Source organism: Alexandromys fortis, unplaced genomic scaffold (assembly GCF_014885135.2).
Source record: "Alexandromys fortis isolate MF-2015 unplaced genomic scaffold, M_Fortis_MF-2015_v1.1 scaffold_42, whole genome shotgun sequence".
Lineage (NCBI taxonomy): Eukaryota > Metazoa > Chordata > Mammalia > Rodentia > Cricetidae > Alexandromys > Alexandromys fortis.
In genome coordinates, this window is record NW_026067934.1 from 5,547,679 (window position 1) to 5,570,417 (window position 22,739).

Here is a 22,739-nt window from a genome sequence, read left to right on the forward strand (position 1 = left end):
TCTTAGACTTGCCTTAAACACTCCAAGAAAATAAAAAGTGTGTGCAACAGGGTAAGCAAGCTTAGCAAAGTATTTCTGATAACTGACAGGGACACGAATCTGTTCTCTCCACATCTGTGCACATTTTGAAACTCTAGTTAGTGGCACAAATACACTAGACTTGCGTGATAGTTGGCAAGGTCTGTATAGGAGAGAAGTCGGGGCTAGAGAGGTGGCTCAGTGGTTACGATCACTCTTGCAGAGGACCCAGGCCCAGCTCCCAGCACCCACATGACAGCTTGCAACAGCGTGACGCGAGTTCCAAGTGATCCAATGTCTTCTTTTGGCCCCTCCAGGTACCAGGCACACATACAGTACATGTACATACATGTAGACAAAGCAATCATACACACAAAAAATAGGTAATTTTTTTTATGTCAAAGGAGAAAAAGAATCACGCCAAGGGCTGGAGAGACAATGGCAGTTAGGAGCATCTGCTGCTCTTGCAAAGAACCTGAGTCCGGGTCCCACCCATTGGTCGCTCACAGCTACTGAGAGCTCCAGCCCCAGGAGGTGCTATACCTCCAGCCTCTGCAGGCACCTGCTCTCCTGTGTACACACACACCTACATAACTTTTAAAAATAAAACCTTTTAAAAATAAAAAATATATATCAAGGGCAAATATTATATCTGGCCTTTAAATGAATCTGAGAAGCTAACTAGCTATAAACTTTACAGGCTTTTGAATGAAGGTATGAAAGAGGAGGTAGGATGAAGTAATGGAGTTACTGAGAAATGTCATAGTTTATCCCCCAGAAACAGCACCTGGAGCGGAATGCCCATCCAAAAGCCCTCCTAAGGAGTGGGCTCAGGTATGCACTCATGTGGCTGTGGCCGGGTTGCCTCGGCCCTCTAAGCCTTAGTTTCTATCCGGGAGACAATGACAAGCCACCAAGCACAAAACATCTGCTTGTGGTCTTGGGAGCGGGGTGCAGGGACAGGCACCCAAGGGTTTGCACTGAAATGGCACGTGTCTAGGAGAGATCAGGGGTCTCTGCTTGAAAGGTGGGTGCCCCCAAAACTCAAGGGCCTTCTAGAGGCCAGACTGTCCGACAGCTCAACTAGAAAGTCTATCTCTAGGTCAGTGGGACTGGACGCGTTTGAAGCTCCTTTATCACGTAGTCACAGACAGCCCGCAAGGTTCGTGTGGGTAGGAATTTATTGACATGAATTTCCTTGAGCAATTATTCTAACACAGAGAGTGCTGCACAGCTGCAGACACGACAGCAAACCCATGGGCTGCGAAGGATGGGAGGCTCATCACCTCCAAGGAATGGAGAGAAGGGGGACGAGGGAGGAGGAGATGGGGAGGGAGGGGAAGGAATCTTTTAAAAAGAATCTGAGACATCTTTCAATTTTCAATTATAAGAAGAAATGACAATACAGGATGTAATGACATCTGACAATTTAAGCATTTTATCCAGAAACATATATCTATTCCACAGATACAAGATCCATTGCCATATAATCAAGCTTGAAAATATACAAAATGTTTGTTGTTCTTACATACTGAAATTAGGTCCTAATTTCAAAAAGTGCACAGTAAAAACAGCATAAGGAGATCACAATATCCATGGTTATGTCTATTGTTTTCCATTTGACTGTCAACATCAAATTCTGTATTTGCCTTGATGTTTACAAATATACTTCAAATGTCTCAAGGTCACGGACAACACTGGCTAGTTTACTAGGTCCAACCGCACTTCAGCTTCCCAGAGGCCGCCAGCACTGGTTGCGGGGTCTGACCCCGAGGCTCTTGGCAGCAGCTGCAGCAGTCTGGAGGGAACAGTCACTGACGAGCTCTTCGTCAACTATCGACTCCTGTTCTTCTTAGAATTTCCCTGTGCAAGGAACAACAGCCACCATCAGAACACAAGCTTCATGAAAAGCGTTCACAGCTTATAAAACAGGCTGTCTGGGGGCCATGCTGTCCCGCAGAACACTCTGGCTTCCCATGTGGGCAGCAGCTGAGAGAACCTGCAGGTCAGCTCTTCTTCAGTGACCACAAAGCTGCTGTCACTTTGACTTTCCCTCTTCCCAACTTCCATGGATATGGATCCAACCCCTCTCAGGGCCAATGGTGGATAATAAAGAAAGCCAGCAACACCCAGTTTACCAAATTCCTTTCCTTATGCGATTTCATGAAGCAAATAGTTTTAGCTCCAATGTATTTTCCTGTTGTTTAAATAAACAGGTTTGACAACAGTGGCTCTCAACTTCCCTAATGCTGTGACCCTTTAAGATAATTCCTCATGTTGTGGTGACCCCGACCATGAAGTTATTTTCATTGCTGCTTCATAACTGTAATTCATATTGGCTGGTCGTCATCACAGAGATGGCCAAGACAAGTGCCAGGAACCCTCTCTACACACTGAGAAGTCGATGGCTACCCTGAAACGATGCTGGGGAGGGTTGTGTAGTGCAGACTCCAGTGTAGCAACCCAGAATGTTCTCTGGGGAAATCTCGCCAAGCAGAGACTTGGTCTGCTCCACCAATGCAAGACTGCAGCTACACTCTCTACAGCCTCTTCAGCTCATGGATGGGTGATAAAGGCCTGGCTTACAGAAGTGCTCTGACCAACTGAGATGACACATAGACCTGAGCACCTGGTGTTGTGAAGCTGACATTCACTAACAGAGATGTGGTATACCATATATGGAGATGCATGCCTACCTAAGCACATTACCCAGTATCTACTGACTGGCTCGGACAGAGGCCCCCTGAGAAACAGAATCAACAGCAATCCTAGAGATAAAATGGTTAGCATCCCTAGGTTATATGGGCAGTTACGAGAAGAAAGGACTCCATTCCACGCCTGGGCATATACCCAAAGGTCATTTCCTACTGCAGAGACTTCTGCACATCCACGTGAATTTCTGCTCTACTCAGAACAGCAAGGGAATAGAACCAGCCTCGCCGCCCACCAACTGATGAAGAGGTGGGAGACAGATGATATGCAATATTATTCAGCTGTAAAGAAAAATGAGATTTGCAGGAAAATGGACAGACTCGGGAAGCATAACATTAACAGAGGTGACCTAAGCTGAAAAAGAAAAAGCGCACGCTCCCTCTCATATACGGACGCTAGCCTCTAATGTATGGATACATGGAAACAGGTCTAAGTGTGGATCTGGTACAACACTTAGGAAAGAAATCAAGAGAGGGCAATGTGAGGACAGAGTGCAGGCGGGGGACACACGAGTCAGGAAAGAGGATGTTAGGCTAATTTTGTTGTGCTTGCTGTTGTTTTTGCCAGTTTCAACTCTGTTCCTTCTTTCTGTGTGGTAGATAACTGAATTAAAATGTAGTAGATACTGAAAGAATAAAACCCTAAGTCAAGTCTACAGTCTCAAACTGCAGCTCACTGAGAGGCCAGCGTTTGGGACTGATAAGTGTCTCAGCGGCTTCCTTGAGCTGTGTGAGGTTTTATTTGTGCATTAACAAGAATAATTGATTTTACTGAATGAAACAATTTGCTAAGGGTTCCACAAATAGCATAAGGATCTTTACAGACAGCGCATGCTCCCCTCCTAAGGCCGTTTGCTGGTCCCCCTCACTCACACACAAAAGTATAAATGTCAAAAGGCAGCAGGTCAAACTGCAGCTTAGACTAAGCCAAAGAAACCATTTTTCTTTCTGGACAGGGAAATGAGGCACAGGACGGTGACTCACAAGTACGTGCTCTCACCCTTGCTCTTGAAAGACATCACAGTGACGTGTCTTCTGCCAGCTGCATCAGCCATTCCCACTCCCCGCCCTGCACACACCTTACTGGACATCTTCAGCGTGTCGATCTCTTCCCTCTGCTTGGACAGGGTCTCGTTCATGCTGCACAGGTGGTCACTCATCATGCTTAGCTGATCCTCGTAGCTCCTCTTGGTGGTCGTCAGCTCATCCTAAGAGCAGGGGAAGGAGAAGGCCTGTCAAAGTAACTTCTTTATTACAAACATCTGGAGAGCAGCCTAGCTGATTAGTTCACACAAAGGTAAGGCACAGGTTGAACTGAAAAGAAATGGGGAAATGTATCAGCCTTCAAAGAATGCGTTCATAACTTATTTGGGAAAACTTACGGGCTGGAGAGCTATCTTAGCTTGTTAAGTGTTTGCTTTGCAAGCATGAGGCCCCAAGTCCCCGAGAAGCTGGGCCTGTGCGGCACACTAGGAATCGCAGTGCTGGGGAGGAGACAGATCGCTGGACTCACTGATGAGCTAGCCAGTCGACTTAGCAAGTCTGAATACAGGCATGCTTGCACAAATGTTCCTGCATGTCCAAAATATAAGCATTCCCTCCTTGACTGGGTACAGGACTGTCAAAAGCCTGAGGTGAATTGATGCTTCCAAACCACCCCGGGTTTTCAAAGGCTCTGCATAGACCTGGCCTTCTGCTCCTTCCCAGGAGGACACCTTCTCGCCTGCACTTTATGCTCTCCCCGGCCTCTTCAAAGTCTCCTAAGTAATCTGAGAAATTGATCTGAAACACAGACCACTGCGTTCCTGGGTTTTCCTGTGTCTCTCTCATGTGGACATCAACAGGGGCTTCCTGGAAGGCCATGTCGGAAACTGGAATTTGCTCGTCTGCTTATGTAGTTGTAGATACAGACTGAAGCAGGGTCTCACTATGTATTCCTGGCTGCCCTGGAACCCAGACTGTAGACCAGGTTGGCCTCAGAGATCCACCTGCCTCTTCCTCCCAAGTGCTAGGATTAAAGGCGTGTGCCACCATGTCTAGCAAAAACGAGGGTATGAAACCCAGCAATGAGGAAGGAGGAATGGTTTGCAGCCACCCTCTTAGGTTTATTTAGGTCAGTTTCTGAAACAAGACAGAATAATGTGGGCAAAACAAGCCTGCCCAGTCATGACAAGGAAGAAGAGAAAGAAGGATTATGGGTAAGTGAAAATAAACAAATGCAGACTACAGCAGAATTTGAAATTCAAATCAGAAACAAGTAAGATGACCACTCTTTGCCTAGTATAAGTAATGCATGCCTTTCAGGTGAGTTAGATATGAACTGCAGAACGGTGTGTTTAAGGACAGCAATCACTTCCCAGGGGAAGGCACTGGCGCAGAGGTCACCTTCAGGAACCCACCTGCAGCCTGCTGCTGCTCTGACTGGCTAGCTTCAGCTCCTCGGTCAGCGTCTCCTTGCACTTCTCCGCCAGGGCTAGTCTCTTCGAGAGCGCTCGGCACTGTACAATCAAAACATCAGACTTTATCCTGGGAAGGTTAGTAGGTTATAGTCACCAAAGCCAAAGGCCATCATCCATTCCAAAACTCTCTACTGAACATGTGCTGGAGAACGAGGACAGAAGATGAAGTCACACCCTCTTTTTTTTTAATAAGGTAAAAAAGGCCAGCAGTCCAAGTTCATCAGTGTTCTCAGCTGCAGTGACTACAAAGCACACAAGAACATTCTCTATTTACACAGGATCCATTTATACTCCTGTGGGTAGAGGATACTGGTTCTCTCAAAAGTGATCACAGGTTGCCGACCAGGGGCCCTATCTGGGATTTGGGTTTAAAGTTATTCTGTAGAGACCCCAATGCAGGAAGGAACCACGACATCTTTATAATCCCACCGTAAGACTTATGCTGACGATACGGAGAAGACAAATCTCTTCAGAGTTTTACTAAGCCCAGATGATTCAAAACAGAGCAGATGAAAAGGAAAAGGGGAAATTTTATTTCATTATTGTTCAGACAAGGGCGATTTGAAGACAGACACTGAATGCTGTGTAGACATCAGGATCTCCAAATATCCTTTCCAGTGAAGTCATACGGGGAGGTACTACTTCCTGTTTATAGATGAGAACAAACTGGGACAATCTAAAAATTCTTCTATCATAATTGTGCTGAAAACATGTACTAAAATAGGCAGATCTCATGAAAATGAGACAGATTAAAATTCCCCGTTACTCATTTGTTCTCGAGAAAACTTCAGGACAATCTGTACGATCAAATCAGCCACTTCCCTCTGTGCTTAGCACTGACCCTGACCAAGAGGGAGAAAGCAAGCAAGGCACGGTCCACAGGAAGATGACAATCACATTGGGAACACTAACCCGGAGAGCAGACATGGAGCAGATATGTGGTATCAGTTGCATGCCCAGCTCAAGAGGCAGCAGTTCCACCATTAGCCAGGCTGGTTGCCGTGCCCCATCTATACTGTAACACAGCAATCCTAAGAGACCAGCAATGAAAGGGGGCGCAGCAGCTCCCTGCACACTGGGCTAGGCTGATTTACTTTAAAAGAAGAAACATAAGGTGCTCTTCTACCTTCAGCAACCGGCTGCCTGTCAACCTCTTCATCTCTGCAATGTCGGAGACAATCACAGATAACACTAGGTCCAAGAAAGAGTCCCTTCCTTTGCGGTTTAACACCTTAAAGTGCTATAATTATCTGACTGTCTCTTTAATTAATTCTTACTATAAAGTGTGAACTGAAGACTTAAAACCCTGCATGTACCCACCCAGCCTTCTTCCTTCCTTATTCTTTAACAGTTGCACTGATTTCATTCACTTCCTGATGTGGGATCTCCTTCTTTACATGTGTTGCTTTTATTGGTTGTTGAATAAAGTTGTTCCAGCCAATGGCTTAGCAGAATAAAGGCAGGCGGGAAATCAGAACAGAGATAGAGAGTAGGCAGAGTCAGAGAGACTCCATGTAGCTGCTGAAGGAAAAAGATGGCAGAATGCCAAAACCTTACCAGTATGCCAGAGCCTCTTGGCGATACACAAATAGAAATGGGTTATAAGAATTAGCCAGAAATATGCCTAAACATTTGTGCAAACAGTGTTGTAGTTAATACAGTTTGTGTGAGGAAACAAATGAGCAGTCTCAGTCTACACCTTCCCCTTCAACTCTGCAAATCCTATGTATAGTGAGCAGTGGGTTTTATTTATATGAATTATGGAGTAGAGGAAGAAGAAAAGATGACAAAAGTAAGATTTTGTATCTTTTATAAGTTAAAATGGGTGCCATTTTCCATTTTATTATTTAAATCCAGTCCTATAAACTTCTCCTTTGGAAATGTGAGCTTGCTGGGCTGGAGAGATGGCTCTGCAGGTCAACTGCTTGCTGTGCAGGCATGAGGACCTAAGATCCCCAGCAGCCATGCAAAAAAGTCAGGTATGGTGGCACAGGGCTGTAACTGCAGAGCTAGGGAGGCAGACACAAGAGGAGTCTGGGCTCTAGCCAGCCAGTCTATCCGACCAAGAGCTGTGGTTCAGCGCAAGGCCATGTCTGAAAAGAGACAGCTGGAGAATGATGGAGAAAGGTACCTGATGCTGACCTCTGGAGTCCACATGTGCATGCACACGTGTGTGCACACGCACATCCACAGTCTCCCTCAACACACAGAGACATAAAGACACTGAAGAGAATTTAAAGATGGGCTGGAGAGATGGCTCAGGGGACAAAGGTGCCATCAGCCTAATAACCTGAGTCTGATCCCTGAACACACAGTGGAACAGAGGCAACTCCTGCAAAACGGTCCTCTCATGTCTACATCTGCTGGCATTCCCACACACGCATAGTAAGGACATATAAAACCAAAAAAGGTCAGATGAGGTTTACTTTTCACTCTGCACATGTGAAAATCCCTTCATCTACGCATGTCTACCACCAACACAAGTAATCCTCCAAAACTCACACCATAGGGCCACAGAAAGGCTGCACAAACCTGTCATCTCTCTTGCAGGAACCTAGGAACGAGGCATGAAGTCTTACACTTACTAAATTGAAGGTGCTGGAGTGGCGGACGAACTGGTCGCCATCAGCCATGACCGACCCAGACAAGGAGGACAGAAAGCACATTGGTGGTGACGTCTCTCCCAGCAGACGGAGAACAGAACCAGAACCGTGACCCGACTGGAAGGGGTAGGGGGAAGTGGCAATCTTAGCAGCTCCACTCACCTCTGAGTAGAAGTGCACTGATTTGCTGTCTGCCAGCTGTAGCTGAGACGTGAGCTCCGCTATCCTTGCCATGTAGTGGTTCTTGATTAGGTCTTCCCGGGACTCCACATCCGGGACCTAAGCAGAACACAAACCAGAGGTTCCAGTGAGAACGGCATTTCTAGCAGAGAAACCAAAGCCACACTTTATACCTCTTCACTGGAACCTCACAAGAGACAGCTCTCCATCCCCTCAGAAGAATGCCAGGCATGGCAGAAGAGCCCAGGCTTCCTCATCAGCAGCTGCCGACCTTGTGGTGGAGCTCCCCAGAGAACAGCACTGCAGTGAAGTACCAGGAAGCCCATGGACCACGTCCTTCCAGTCATCTGTTCACTCATTCCTGTTTTGTTTTGTTTTGTTTTGTTTTTTGAAGTAGAGTGCTACCAAGCATCTAGGGCTAAACTGAAATGCATAATCCTCCTGCATCAACCTCCCAAGTGCTTGGGTTACAGGTGTAAGCCATCACACACAGTTCTAATCAGCTTTTATCAGCCACAAACCTAAATTTTCAAAATCTCCACTTTCTGACTAACAGAAACTCTTTAATTGGAAGAGAGCAGAGGATGGGGGAGTATTTATTGGAACCCCTGGCTTTTGTTGACACACAGTCATTATATATACAGTCCTGGGTTTTCGTTCACAAGTATAAATATTGCCGGTCCAGTGGTGTGGGGAGTCCTTCTGTGTGTTGCTTTTATTGGTTAATGAATAAAGAAACTGCTTTTAACCAATGGCTTAACAGAACATTGCCAGGCTGGAAAAGATATATATAGAGAGAGTAGGCAGAGTTAGGAGAAGCCATGGAGCCACCAGAGGAGAAAGATGTGAGCAGCCAGCCAGAACCTTGCTGGTAAGCCATGAGCCTCGTGGAAAAATATAAAATATAGGAATGGTCTAATTTAAGATATAAGAGCTAGCTAGCAGTGACTTAATAATTATAGCTTCTAAGTGATTATTTCATGTCTTGGCAGCCAGGAATGAACAAACTGCCTCCCCAACAGCGCTCCAAACTTCCCATCTTCTCCTTCCCCTCATGAGCCTCCATCATTCTCTAGATAGTCATAGAGAAGCTTTTCTGTATCTTTATAAAATCTAAGAAACCACAAATGGGAGAAAATGTTACATTTATCTTTCTGAGCCTGACTTGATCTACTTCACATGATAATCTCTGGTTATATCCATTTTCTTGCAAACAATATATCATTCTTATGGCTTCATAAAATTCCATTGTAAATACACCACATTTTCTTTGTCATTTCTCTGCTGGTGGACACCGAGGTTGACCACATGACTTGGCTACTCTGAACAATACCGCAATCAGCATCTAGTGTAAATACCGCTGTGCTACGTTGACTCATGGTCCTGTGGAACCTCTAAATTTAGAACACTGGTTTTTCCACCCTTAAATTTTCTTCAGGAAAATGTAGTGCTCATAAACATACTAATAAATTAAACAAAATAGAACTGTTTAGGACCTTTGTTCCAGATTGGTCCAGACCAGTATTTTTCCTGGTTATACTAGCAATGACACATAATTGAGCCAAATTTAAAAATTCATGAAGCTCAGTATTACCTTTGAAATAAATAAGTTAATGACAGACTCTACAAGTCTCCTAGGACCATTGTGGCTGCACTAAGTGATGAGTTTGGCTGCTTCAGTTTTCCTTTACTGGTCACTTGCAGAACCATCATTTTCAGTTATTTCAAAATTCAAATATATAAGCCCAGGTGACAGGTCACACCAGATCTTGGCTCACTCAAAGCAAGCACACAGGGAGGCCTGAGAAACCCTGCACTCTGTCAAAACTGTAGAAGTCGGCCACTGAGCAAGCCACGTGCTGAGGCAGGCTCTAGGCTACCCTCTGTGGATGGCAGCACGAAAGCACTGATGAGAGAAAACGTCACTGTCCTTGTAAGAACTGCCACACACAGAGCGCTCCTCCAGGACTCGGCACTAACAAGCAACAGAATGCGGAGTGCACATACCTCACTGTCTGGCACTCTGGTTAAAACCCCAACCTAGAACATAAAGAAAAAGCAGCATTAGAAGAGAAGATACACATTTCAGACACAGAAGCTAACAGCCTATAGTGCGTTCTCTTCTTGGCCTGCACTGGTGCACAGGCCATTGGTAATGCAGGCCAGATGGCTGTGGATGCTCAGCACGGCTTCTGCCAGGAGGCACAAACTGATGACCAATGTCAAATGCTCTATCGAAATGCTAAGTCACCCAACAAATCATCCAGGAGGGACAGGAGGGATAGGAGGGTGACCAACTTTGACCCTACCACAAAATTTCCAAAGCAGTCACACAGATGGTCCCATGGAGACCACAGTCATCAAACGAGCTGAATGGAACACAAATAAGCACTTTGTGTAAAAACTCAGAAGGAAAAGAAGCATACATAATATTATCAAGACATTAATAAACATTCATTTGAGACTTAAATACATATAACTTTAGATAAATTATACTACAACTCCATTTCTAAATTTTGCTTTTATAGATTAAGATTCAAAAAACAGGACTGGGGGTGGCTTAGTGGTAGAGAGCTCACCTCATACGCACAAGCCCTCGGTTCAGTCCTGACCACTACCATCACCCCTTAAAAAAAGAAAAAGATGTCAAAAACAGGTGTGATTGCAGAATGCAAGTTACTGCCCAAGGTGGCAGGGTGGGTGGCAGGCATAAGGATTTAAGAAACCTACAGGAGACCTTTCCTCCACGGGTCTCTGCTAACCAGGAATGACCTCCAGGGGGCAGTCTGCATATATTCTCAGCCATCCTCAAGGGCATCATTCTTTTATTCCCTAGCCTCTACCCATGACCTTTGTGGAGACAGTTTCTCTCTATAGCCATGTCTGGCCATGAACTCATGGCAATCCTCCTGCCTGTAGCAGCCAGGTGCTAGGATCATAAGTGTGCCCTGTGTCCAGCTTTCAAGGGTATTACTCTGAGGACTGAGTGCTGTGACTTCACAGATGCCACACCTATCTACCTACAAAAGGGTCTCCCTAAGAATCTCTGGTTACAGAAGAGCTGCAATTTTCTCCTCCTTAATTTGCTTCCTTTTGAAGCAAAAGTCCCAATTTCTTTGTTTATCTTGAAGTTAAACACTACTTATAATAACCCACTGATTATTAGGCGGTGGTGGCACATGCCTTTAATCCAGCACTCGGGAGGCAGAGGCAGGCGGATCTCTGTGAGTTCAAGGCCAGCCTGGTCTATAAGAGCTAGTTCTAGGACGGGCTCTAAAACTACAGGGAAACCCTGTCATAAAAATAACAAATAATAATAATAATAATAACCCACTGATCATTTGGTTTGGCATAATCAAATATAACTATATTTGATAAGATAAAACACAAAGCTATGCCTAAGCCCCTTTATTTCTCCCACTCCTTACTCCCATACTTGAAAATGTGGTTCCACACAGAGTCCTTCAACAGGATAGTCAATAAATGGAAGGAATATTCTGACATGTGTTTTCTCAATATTTTCTCATGTTCTACTAACAAGAGTACAAACCAATGCAATCTCGCTAGAACATATTTGGCAATGAAGATCAAAAACTTATAATATTCAAGAGAGGGGAGTGGAGAAAATGTATACTCAATAAAAAAAAACTTAGAATATTCATATCTTTTGGCTCTGTAGTTCTTTCTTTTCTTTCTTCTCTGTATAACAGCTCTGTATGTCCTGGAACTTGCTCTGTAACCAGGCTGACCTGGAACTCACAGAGATCTGCCTGTCTCTGCCTCCCTAAGTGCTAGGAGTAAAGGCAGGTGCCACCACAACATGACATGTAGTTCTTTCTTAAGACAGTACTTTTAATTATGTCTATACATGTGTTTCTATGTGTGGGTATATGTACCATGAGTTCAGTGCCCCCAAAGTTTATATGAAGGCGTCAGATCCCTCAGAGACAGAGTTACAGCAGGCTGTGAACTGCCCAACCTGGGCATAGGGAACCAAATTCAGGTCCCCCACAAGAGCAGAACAAGTTCTATTTAGTAACTGTGACTCTAACCTAAGAGCATACTCCAATCAAATCACCTAATATGTGGAAGACATTGCATAAAAACGAGATGATATAGAGTGAAAAACATAACCTATGCTCAACCACAGGAAAATTAAGATGTGTTAGATGTGGATGCTGTGGGGTCAGTGTCTACAGGGTCCGTGTGGATGCTGTGGGGTTAGTGTCTACAGGGTCCCAGGGTCCGTGTGGATGCTGTGGGGTCAGTGTCTACAGGATCGGTGTGGATGCTGTGGGGTCAGTGTCTACAGGATCGGTGTGGATGCTGTGGGGTCAGTGTCTACAGGATCGGTGTGGATGCTGTGGGGTCAGTGTCTACAGGGTCTGTGTGGATGTTGTGGGGTCAGTGTCTACAGGGTCCGTGTGGATACTGTGGGGTCAGTGTCTACAGGTTCTGTGTGGATACTGTGGGGTCAGTGTCTACAGTCTCTGATAACACAATATGCATTAACCTTATGCTGACACCTAAAATTTGTATCAATGAGATATAATTTTATAGAAGAAATTTAGTAGTAATATTTATCCAGGATAATGCCATCGATTTTCTTTTTTACTCTCCTGTTATTTTTAGTTACCTCTAATGAACATAGTTAATTTTTATATATAACATAATTTAATCATAAAGTCTACTAATTTAAGCAATGTTTTTAATTAAAACAAAATGTGAACATTTGCATGGCTCTGTATTTTTTCCTTCTTGAGATTATTATCTTTTTTTAAAAAATAATGAATCCATGGTTACATGGTTGAATTCAGTGCTGAATATTTTAATGAAAATAATTGACATTTGGCCTCTGAAATGGTACAGGGCTTCAAACAGTCAATTTATATTGGTATTGCTTATTTGGCCTTAAAGTGACCTCTTGGATTGAAGGCTTCATCCCTTTTGAATCAACTGTGAACCAGGCAGGCTTGCTTCTCTCACTCAAGATAACAGCAAGTCAAGGTGGGTTGGGTTCACCCTCAGCCACAGCTATGGACTTAGTGCTCTGTGTTCACCTAAGCAAGGGCAGAGGATACTTTTTTAAAAATGCTGGAAACAGAAACAGCAAAGTCGGAAAATGGTCTCTTAACCTCGCTGTCTGCACACAGGGGCAGGGCCAGGCCCTCTGGGCAGGGATCCACCATGTGCGGCAGGGAGAGAGACGTGCATGGGCAGACTCTTCTCATCCCAATCTCCTGCTTGGACTCCTGAGCAGATTTAAGACCCACCCCTGTCACCTCTACTGTGACATCCTCCTACACCTACTGACCTTCCTGGGGTTTCACAACACTCTACAGGGAAGGCTAGGGAAGCTCATATGAGATGAAATCGTCTGAGGGCAGGAATATTCCACCATGTACAACTGTGTGAACAGAGGCAGCGCCGGCCGTTCTCTAACTTGGAACATAAAGACAGCATCTGAAATAGCAGTTTAATTCCAATTAGATTTAAACTCGAGAGTCAAAGAGCAGGAAAGAGCAGCTGCAGAGAGGAGATGGCACCAAGGTGACGGGGTGGTGAGTCAGCAGACAACTGGGCAAAAGAAGAGTCGCAAAGGCAGGAGGGGAAAATGCAACCAAGAGTGTCAGAGAGCGGGATGCAGTTTGGTTTACCCAGGAGAAATGAGCACAATTCGGCTAGAAGGACAGGTTCCAAGGGCCTTGAATTCTACAGATACCAGGAGCCGCTGCGGCCCAGGAGCTAGAGAGCTCATTACTAACCAGACCCTAGGGAAAGCACAGGTGGCACTTGAGAAGCAGGTGGGGAAAGAACCTTTCAGAGGTGATGGGCAGGAACAGAAGACAATGCTGTGTACACACACACTAACTGAACACCCTTCTTAAAGCAAGGGCAACTTCCAAATGCAGCAGCCCCCAGTACAGTCGCCCTGAGGGTTCAGTGTGCTTCAGGACTAAAGGATCTTCACGTCCCTGGGAATTCTCGTTTACATGCGGGAAAAGTGTTTACCATTACGGGGTTCAAGGAAAAAATAGGCCTAGGCTTTCAGCCACTGACATCGCCACCAAGTACACTAGTTTCCAACACCATCTCCTCAGAAAGCCAAGCAGACACAGATGGAGCGTGGCCTCTATGAGCTGTTCTGCTTCCCTCATCTTCAAGAGCCAAAGGGACAATGCCTCCAGTTTCACACTCCTACAATCCCATCCAAGGACAGACTGAGATAACACACTCCCATGTTTGCAGGTCCAGTCTGGAAATTATTATGGCAATTCCTGCCGCAACTAGCGGCATAACTTCTGCACCATTCTGGTGCCATGGATACTTCCCGGCCATCACCAACGCCAAGGCCAGCACAAGTGTAAGTGAAAGGAAGGAATGGATGTGGGGGGGAGGGTATCAGACAATGGAGAACAGTCAGACGGCAGGGAACAGTCAGGCAGTGGGGAACGGTCAGACAGTGGGGAACAGTCAGACAACGAAGAACAACCAGACAATGGGGAGCATCCAGATGGCAGGGAATAGTCAGACAGTAGGGAATGGTCAGACAGTGGAAGACAGGCAGTGGAGAACAGTCAGACAACAGGGAACAGTCAGACAGTGGAGAACAGCCAGACAGTGAAGAACAGTCAGACAGTGGAGAACAGTCAGACCGTGGGGAACAGTCAGTGGAGAACTGTCAAGTGGCAGTCAGATGCTGGGAGACAGTCAGGCAGTGGAGAACAGTCAGTCCCATTGATGAGGCTGACTCTGGAAGTGGCTCACTTCAATAACTTAAGGGTGACTAGGGCTGCAACACTGCCCAACAATTCTTGGACAGATTTTAAATTCTGGTGTTTGTTGGATGTTTCGTCCATCTATCTGCTATCTAGATTCAGTAAAAACATGCTACCTTTGCTTTACCATTTTATATATACATTTTTTTCCTGAACAATCTAAAGGAAAGCTACAGACCAGCAAGATGACTCAGTGGGTAAAGGCATTTGGCACCAGTCCCACATGGTAGATGGTCAGAACCTCCTTCTCTATCCCAGCTCTGAACACTTACACACGATAAGTAAAACATAATAAAAATAAAAGTAACACTGACTTTATAATATCTTATCCTAAAAACCCTGAACAGATCTCTAATGTAGAGGCTCTACATTAGGAGTCACAACTCCTTTGGGTATCAGATGTTTACATCACAACTCATAGCAGTAGCAAAACTACAGTTATGAAGCAGCAATGAAGTAATATTGCGGTTGGGGTCACTCCAATGTAAGGAACTGTACTAAATGGTCGCAGCATTAGAAAGGTTGAGAACCGCTGCTCTGGAATTTACAACGCCACAGCCACACCTAAAAAGACAAGTCCTCTGGGGTCTGGACACTGCTGAGACACAGAGAGACCTGTGCATGCCTTGGGAGTGAAAGCAGGCCTGTATACCTGTCACGCATGCGCCCCACTGCATGCAGGTAAGTTGAGACACACCGCATAGTGGTGGCATCAGTGAGCCAGCTAGCCATCCTGGTGATCCTGTGGCAGTGCCACAGCTCTCCTCTGCTCCTCACCCGCTAAGACTGTTCTGATGCTGGCATCTCCCCTCTCTGATTTTTCATTTCCTTCCTTCCTTCCTTCCTTCCTTCCTTCCTTCCTTCCTTCCTTCCTTCCTTCCTTCCTTCCTTCTTTCCTTCCTTCCTTCCTTCCTTCCTTCCTCCCTCCCTCCCTCCCTCCCTCCCTCCCTCCATCCATCCATCCTTCCTTCCTTCCTTCCTTCCTTCCATCCATTCTTTATTTCTTTTTTCCTTTTTTAAGACAGGGTTTCTCTGTGTAACAGCCCTAGTTGTCCTGGAACTCCTCTGTAAACCAGACTAGCCTGGTACTCATAAAGACCACCTGCCTCTGCCTCCCAAGTGCTGGGATTAAAAGTGTGAGCCACCACTACTGGGCAGATTTCTCTTTCTCTTGACTTTCCTTTTTTTTTTTTTTTTTTTCTTAATTATAAGAAGAGTGTTGTAACTAGAAAACTTTGTAAAAAAAAAAATAGTCGTGAATTCTGTAATGCCAAGAGACCTTTTTCTTTACCCTCTAGGAGAGCTGTTTCTTTACCTTCTAAATGCAACAGTTAAAAGAAGGCAGGGCATGTGAGGCTGAGACCTTCCACCCATGACCCCTGACGGAAAGAGTGCCTGAGTGGTTGTTCTTTGTTACGGTTTGCACTTTCTGGGACACAGTATGAAATTCTTTTAAAGTGGCACTAATGGTCTTTCTAGAAGAGTTAGGTAATTGCAGGGTTGGAAATTTAGTTCACCTAGCAAGTGCAAGGCTAACCCTGGGTCCTCTGAGCAGAGAAGATGGGGGCAGGGTAAAAATTCCAAAACAAACCAAAAAAAAACAAGGTAACTAGAAAGTTAGGTGTTGGTCTTTGGTTGGAGACACAGCAGGACTTCATCTAGGAACTGTTTTCAAAGAGAAGCAGAATCATCCTAGATTTGACTTACTAGATTTCACCAGAAACACGGCTCTGGCCACATGGAATTTAGCGGAGTTACTTTCTGAAGGAGACAAGCTTCCGTTATTGAAGGCACAGGGAAACTGGCATGTAATTTAGAAGGGCTTGTCTGCATCTCCCAAATTCACCCAAATGGGATTAGGAGGAGGCGCCCTTAGGAGAGGGCCTACTGCACATTTACAAAACCGAGACCAAGGTGGCCAGTGTCAACATGATCACAGTCACTTGACTGGAAAGGCAGCTGACAGAGACCCAGGAAGTGCGCCCTGGAGAGACACCAGCTCTTGGACTTCCCAGCCTCCTGCTGTGTCTGCTGTTTTGTTAGGGGGAGGACTGGAACAGCTGGGTCTGAGACTAACTGCAGGCAAGGGCAAGCAGGAGGACACTCACCAGGCTGGTGCTCTGCAAGGGCTCTGCCGGAACCTTGGCTGCACCTTCCTCCTGGCTGGGAGCAGTGGCTGCAGCGGCATTTTCCTGGGCCAGCTGCGCACCGCTTGTACTCCGCAGCCTGTCTGCCATCCGCTGGTTTTCCTTCTCCAGCTTGATTCTGGCTAGCTGTGCTTCTAACATCCAATGCTCTTTTTCCTGCTCCAGTTTAGAAATCTTTTCCAAACTCTGTTGAACCTTAAAAAGTAAAAGTATTTTCAGTCTTAGAGAATGAGAGACACAGACCACAGTGGGGGCTGTAAAAACAATAAAGACTAATGCGGGACAATATTGAACACCAAATGTGAACAACCCTAAATTAAAAAACTGAGCCAACCATTTAAAAATCTGTAGCCATCAAAGGACTTCATGGCAGACAGCTCAGGCAGGAAGTGTGGATCTGAGTTTGTTGCCTGGAACTCATGTTAACAAACAGCCTGGAAGTGGAACTGGACGTTACAATCCCAGCTCTGCAGGGGTGAAGACAGGGGGCCTCAAAGATCTCTGTAGTCTACACGGTGGGTTCCAGGTCAGTGAGAGAGCTCTCTCGGGGGAGGGGAGGGATGTGGACAGTGCCTAGGAGATAGCAGGACTGCAAGGCTCCTGGCCTCCATGGGCCTGCACGGACAGTGAAAAAGGAGTTCAAGAGTAGAGAAGGCTATGGAAAGCATCCAACTCAGACGTGTTCCCTAGATACAGGAAGAATCCTTTGTACATAGTCATGCTTCTGTGAGACTCAAATCGGAAATAGAAGTCCTGAAATTCAAGAAATAGACACCAAGGCAGAAAACAACAAAAGCAGAAACATAGAATCAGAGAAGCACTGGAATAAACTCCGACAAAGAGCCACGGTTTGTCCCGGGTGCCAAGCAGTCTCCCACTTTACTAAAACTCAAAGAACAAAGCACAAAGCTGGGTGTTTGGGGGACGTGGGAGCTTTCTTCAGGAGTGACGGATGCAAGTCAGGCCTGAAGAGTACACGTGCGCTACACAGCAGAAAGCCAATCCGTGGTGTCAGAATGCAGGACAAGGGACAACCATAGTCATAGAGGGGTCTGCGGAAGGTGTTCCTGTGGCACACCTGACACAGTGAAGCATGCACACACATACTGACAGACACACACACGTACACACACAGATATGTACATGCACACACACACACAGTCTATAGAATTGGTTACATTAGCGTGTATACTTGTAAAAGCTGTGGTATGCATTAGTGATTTGTATAGTTTTCTGTATGCTATACTTTTCTTTAAACAGTAATTTCATGGTTGGAGAGCTGCCTCATCAGGAGCACTGGCTGTTCTTGTACAGGACCTGTATTTGGCTCTCAACACCCATATCAGGTGCCCATGAAGGCCAGAAGAGGACATCAGATCCCCTTGGACCAGAGTTACAGACAGTTGTGAGCTGCAACATGGGAGCTGGAAATTGAACCAGGGTCCTCTGAAAAAACAACCAGTATGAACCACAGTTGTACTCTGGAAAAGTAGCCAGTGTTCTTAATGACTAAGCCATTTTTTCCAGTCCTGTAAGGAGTGTTACCCCAAATTAAAAATAAGTCACATGTTAAAGCTATTTAAATAAATCTGTCAAAATCTAAATTGATACCAGTTTATACTAATGTTTGAAAGAAATGGTACCTTTCATGAAACCTACTTCCCCCAACACAACTGACCAACAAATGGAAATAACCCGACGAGTCTCCACCCTCTCCTTCTACTCCTCAGTATTTCTGACGTCAGTTTGTAGTGCTGCTACTCAGCACCGCCTACAGCAATGACGTCAAGATGACCTAGAGTTCAATGATTATGCTTATGGTCTTTATCTCTGTAGGAAACAGTCATGCTTATGGTCTTTATCTCTGTAGGAAACAGTCGCGTCTTAAGTGTCACACACAGACACTTCATTCTGACGCCTTAATGGGCTACTCTTTACTCTAGATACATTACAAACCATCCATGCTGTTCCTGGTGCCATACCTGCTGTGCGAGGCCTTCCCGACTCTCAGTGGAGCTGAGAAGAACCCGGCGGTTTGCCACTGCTTCCCAGTAAGGCACAGAGTCTGCAAGAGGCTGGGGACAAAAACACTTAAGTCATTAAAGGGTCCTACACACAACACAAGAATGCTGAGTAGGGTGTGATCACAGACTAAAAGGCTTGCCAACACAGACCATTTATTATGTGTGAAAAGAAATACCTTTATTATGTGTGAAAAGAAAAACACATTTTTATAAGGAGAACAAAGAGAGGACATTTGTCATAGCAACTGCACCCCTCTCCAACTCAAACTATGCACTTGCTCCAAAGCAAGGGTGGAGGCAGGACAGAACACACAGAGGCAGACAACGCAAATGGGAATCTGCTCAGTGAAGAATGGAAGGTATAACCGTCTCTGAACATCATCTGATAGTCAAAAAAAGCAGGTGCTTCTTCCACATATTAATCATGACCAATTTGAGATGATATAAACTCAGATAAAAAACATTTAAAAAATATTTGAAGAAAATATGTTTCTATAATCTTGAGAAAAGGGCTTTGGCTGATAATGACCACAACAAAAGAAAAAAAAAGAAAAAAGGAATTAAAATAAAACAAAGACAAAAAAAAAAAACAGGAAAAAGACCTGTTGAATGATAAACAATATAAAGATCAAAACTTGTAGGGTGGTGACTGGCTCAGTGGGCAAAGGCACTTGCTATCAAGGCTGACAACCTGAGTTCGATCCCAGGGACCTACGTGGTGGAGGGAGAACACTCCTCAGATCGTCCTCAAAGTTCTACACACATGCCATTGCATGTGCACGCTGCTGCCACTTGCACCCATTCGAAATATGTAAAATTTTAAATTTTCTATTCTAAAAAAAATACCGTACCAAAATGGTAGAAAATATTTTCTATATAAACACAATTTAAATTCTTAATATATGGATGGTATCCAGGAGAGGCAGGGATGGACATGTCCTTGACACATCACATATATGTAAAAAACTGTCAAAGAATAAATTTAAAATAGTCTTTAGAATTCTTACTAATAGGAAACTCTTTCAATTCTAGCCAGAAATATTTATTTTAATAGACAGCTTCAACAGACAGCAGATAAAATGAATGGCAACCATGGAAAGCTACCCTACCTGACTAGTCAACAAGACATGCACATTAAAACAACAGTAAGAAACCGCTCTCTAAACCACACAAATACTGAGCTTTTGTATAAACAAGTGACAGTCCTAAGTGTAATCTGGAGCACTGAATTTACAGTAGGAAAAAAATGAGATAAATTTGTAATTTCTTTTAAATATGGTAAGAATATGTGGTCACTGAAAAAAAAATCAGAAAATGCAGGAATACATTAGTTTGCTCCCAATCTTACCACTCATGTAACTCTTCCCTTTGTTAGACTATGCCTAAATGAAAAAAATTGACTGTAGCACATGTGCACATAGACTGTGAAACCAAAATGTATCTCTGCTTGAATTTATTCTTTTAGAAGCTGTCACCACCTAATGCATTGTATCTAGTATACACACACACACACACACGGATGCTATAAACCACTATTAATGACTGCAGGCATGTGCCACTATCCCTACCTGATGGTCATTATTCTATTGTCTCTCTGGTATTTCATTCTATGAATGTGCAATGGTTTAGCCATTTCACTGCTGGTGAGTGTATAGGCTCTTGCCTGGTTTTCACTGCTGTATGCAATGCCACATGTAGTGAGTACAGTTTGTGTTTTAGAGTTCCAACTACAAGATACATATAAACATTATTAAAGCAGAACACTCCAGGTAATTATCCCTAATCTCAGGCTCAATTCAGGGGTAATCATAAGTATCAGCTTGATATGTATGCCTGGGCCCTTTGCCATTTATTAACATCTCAATAAATCTATGAACATTGTATAGAATTCCTTGTCGTTATTTTCTTAAACCTAAGTTTCACTGTACAATTTGCTTTTTGCATTCAGAATGTTTTAGGGATCTGTCTGTCACTTGTATGTGGTGCCCACTGTATTGCTGTTTGAATGAAGCATAGAGCTTTAGACTATGGCTGCTTCATGGTTCATTTAGGTTTCCTTTGACTGATGAGCACTGAGAGGCCAATTCTGGCTTTCACCATTAAAGTAACATTGTCGCAGCCCCTGCAAACATCTTTCAGGCACATGTGTAGACCACTAAGAAGTCGAATGCTAAAAGCCACCAAGTTTGCGTGTTTATAGTTCTCCCGCTCCATCTCTTCTGAGGGCAGCCCTAGCCATGTGCCAGGTATCCTGGCACCCCAGAGTTGTCTAACATGTCTTTTCGCCAGAGGGGAATTGCTGATTGAAAGTCTGTGAATGCTTCCAGTGTCCCAAAAGGAAAACAGAAAAAGACATACATGCAGTGGTGCACCAGTCCACACAAAGTGCAAAAAGTAAATTAAGTACATGAATGACTATCAGCAGCAACACACCAACCTTTCTCAAAGCCTTCATGTAGGCAGCAGCTTTCTTCTTGTACTGGAGCATGCACTCAGCTGAAAGGGGACTAATGAATCCACTGGCTGTCTTGGGCCCATAGCTCAATGAAGCAATGAAATAGTCCACGTTGTTGCTGAAGAAAGATGCAATCTAAACACAGCATGACAAGAAAACATTCCATTTTCCAACAGTGATCTAACATATATACCTAAAAGTTCTGCAGTGGTTCAAATGAGAATGGCCCACACAGGTTCATATGTGTGAATGTTTGGTCCCAGTGAGTGGAACTATTTGGGAAGGATGAGTAGGTTTGGCCCTGTTGGAGAAGTGTGGACTTGTTGAAGGAGAAGTGTCACCAGGAGTGGCTTTGAGGTTTCTAAAGTCCGTGCCAGGCCCAGTCTCTACCTGCAACTTTCAGATCAGATGTAAGCTCTCAGCTATTGCTCCAGCACCACACCTAACCCCATGGTGCTGATTGGACTCTGAAACTGTAAGCATACCCCTAGTGAAATGCTTCCTATGTTGCCATGGTGCTTCATCACAGCAATCTGACAGTGACTAAGAAAATCGCTCAGGGCAGTTTCAACACCTGCTCAAAGCCTGCACCTGTTTATTTGGGATACTTTCACAATTTGTGATACAAAGAAAACACCAGTAAACACAAGATGACTTCAGACATGCCCTCTCTGTTTACTTCCTGTTCCTCTGTAAATGACCTACCGGCTTTCTTTTTAGGGACAGGCTCTCACTATGTAGCTTTGGGTGGCCTAGAACTCACTATGTAGACCAGGCCAGACTTGACCTCACAGAGATCCACCTGCTTCTGTCTTCAAAGTGCTGGAATTAAAGGCATGCACTATGTCCACCTGTAGGTATTTCTTCTAAACTATAACTTCTCTACTGATCTCAAGCCATCTTTGTGGGTATTTTTTTTTTTTTTTACCGTTAGCTTTGAATATCTCCTATTCCAACAGAAAAGACAGGACATGAGCATCTTAAATACATAAAATCTACCTAAACTTAGTTGTGTAAAATTTTAACTTGTTAATCATAAATAGAACAGAAAACAAGACTAAAAACGCAGATTCTTGTCATTCACAGATGTAGCATTGTGCAGTCTATGTAACAGCTACAAAGAACCATGATGGCAATTTTGCTGAGCCAGATTTTGAACTTAGCAGTGCTATATGAAGTGCTGATATAAAGAAAATGCCTAACTAAATATCCTTGCTATAAAAAGAAGTCCTGGGTACACTAGCAGGTAAGTGTGTGATTTTTGCGTGTTCTATCTTGACAAGCATTGCTCAAAACTAAGCAACCAAACTCTAATTGTCTCAGCTTTTATTTTTTATTAACCTTTTACAGCATCAAGTAAACC

The 22,739-nt window shown here is 44.4% G+C and overlaps 1 protein-coding gene across 2 annotated transcripts in view; it reads right to left on the reverse strand.

Annotated features, from left to right (window-relative positions):
- Window positions 1-1,187: 1,187 nt before the first annotated feature.
- Ppp1r21 (protein phosphatase 1 regulatory subunit 21) overlaps window positions 1,188-22,739 on the reverse strand; it is a 60,894-nt gene continuing 39,342 nt past the window's right edge. Inside the window, exons 15-22 of one of the 2 annotated variants that reach the window (XM_050146084.1) lie at window positions 21,359-21,511; window positions 18,880-18,972; window positions 16,859-17,092; window positions 9,979-10,011; window positions 7,954-8,070; window positions 5,129-5,227; window positions 3,809-3,937; window positions 1,188-1,881 (exon numbers count right to left, since the gene is read on the reverse strand). In XM_050146084.1, the coding sequence (XP_050002041.1) occupies window positions 1,852-1,881; window positions 3,809-3,937; window positions 5,129-5,227; window positions 7,954-8,070; window positions 9,979-10,011; window positions 16,859-17,092; window positions 18,880-18,972; window positions 21,359-21,511 (888 nt within the window). In that variant the 3' untranslated portion in view covers window positions 1,188-1,851. The remainder of the gene's footprint in view (window positions 1,882-3,808; window positions 3,938-5,128; window positions 5,228-7,953; window positions 8,071-9,978; window positions 10,012-16,858; window positions 17,093-18,879; window positions 18,973-21,358; window positions 21,512-22,739) is intronic. The other variant, XM_050146085.1, reaches the window with a different exon arrangement.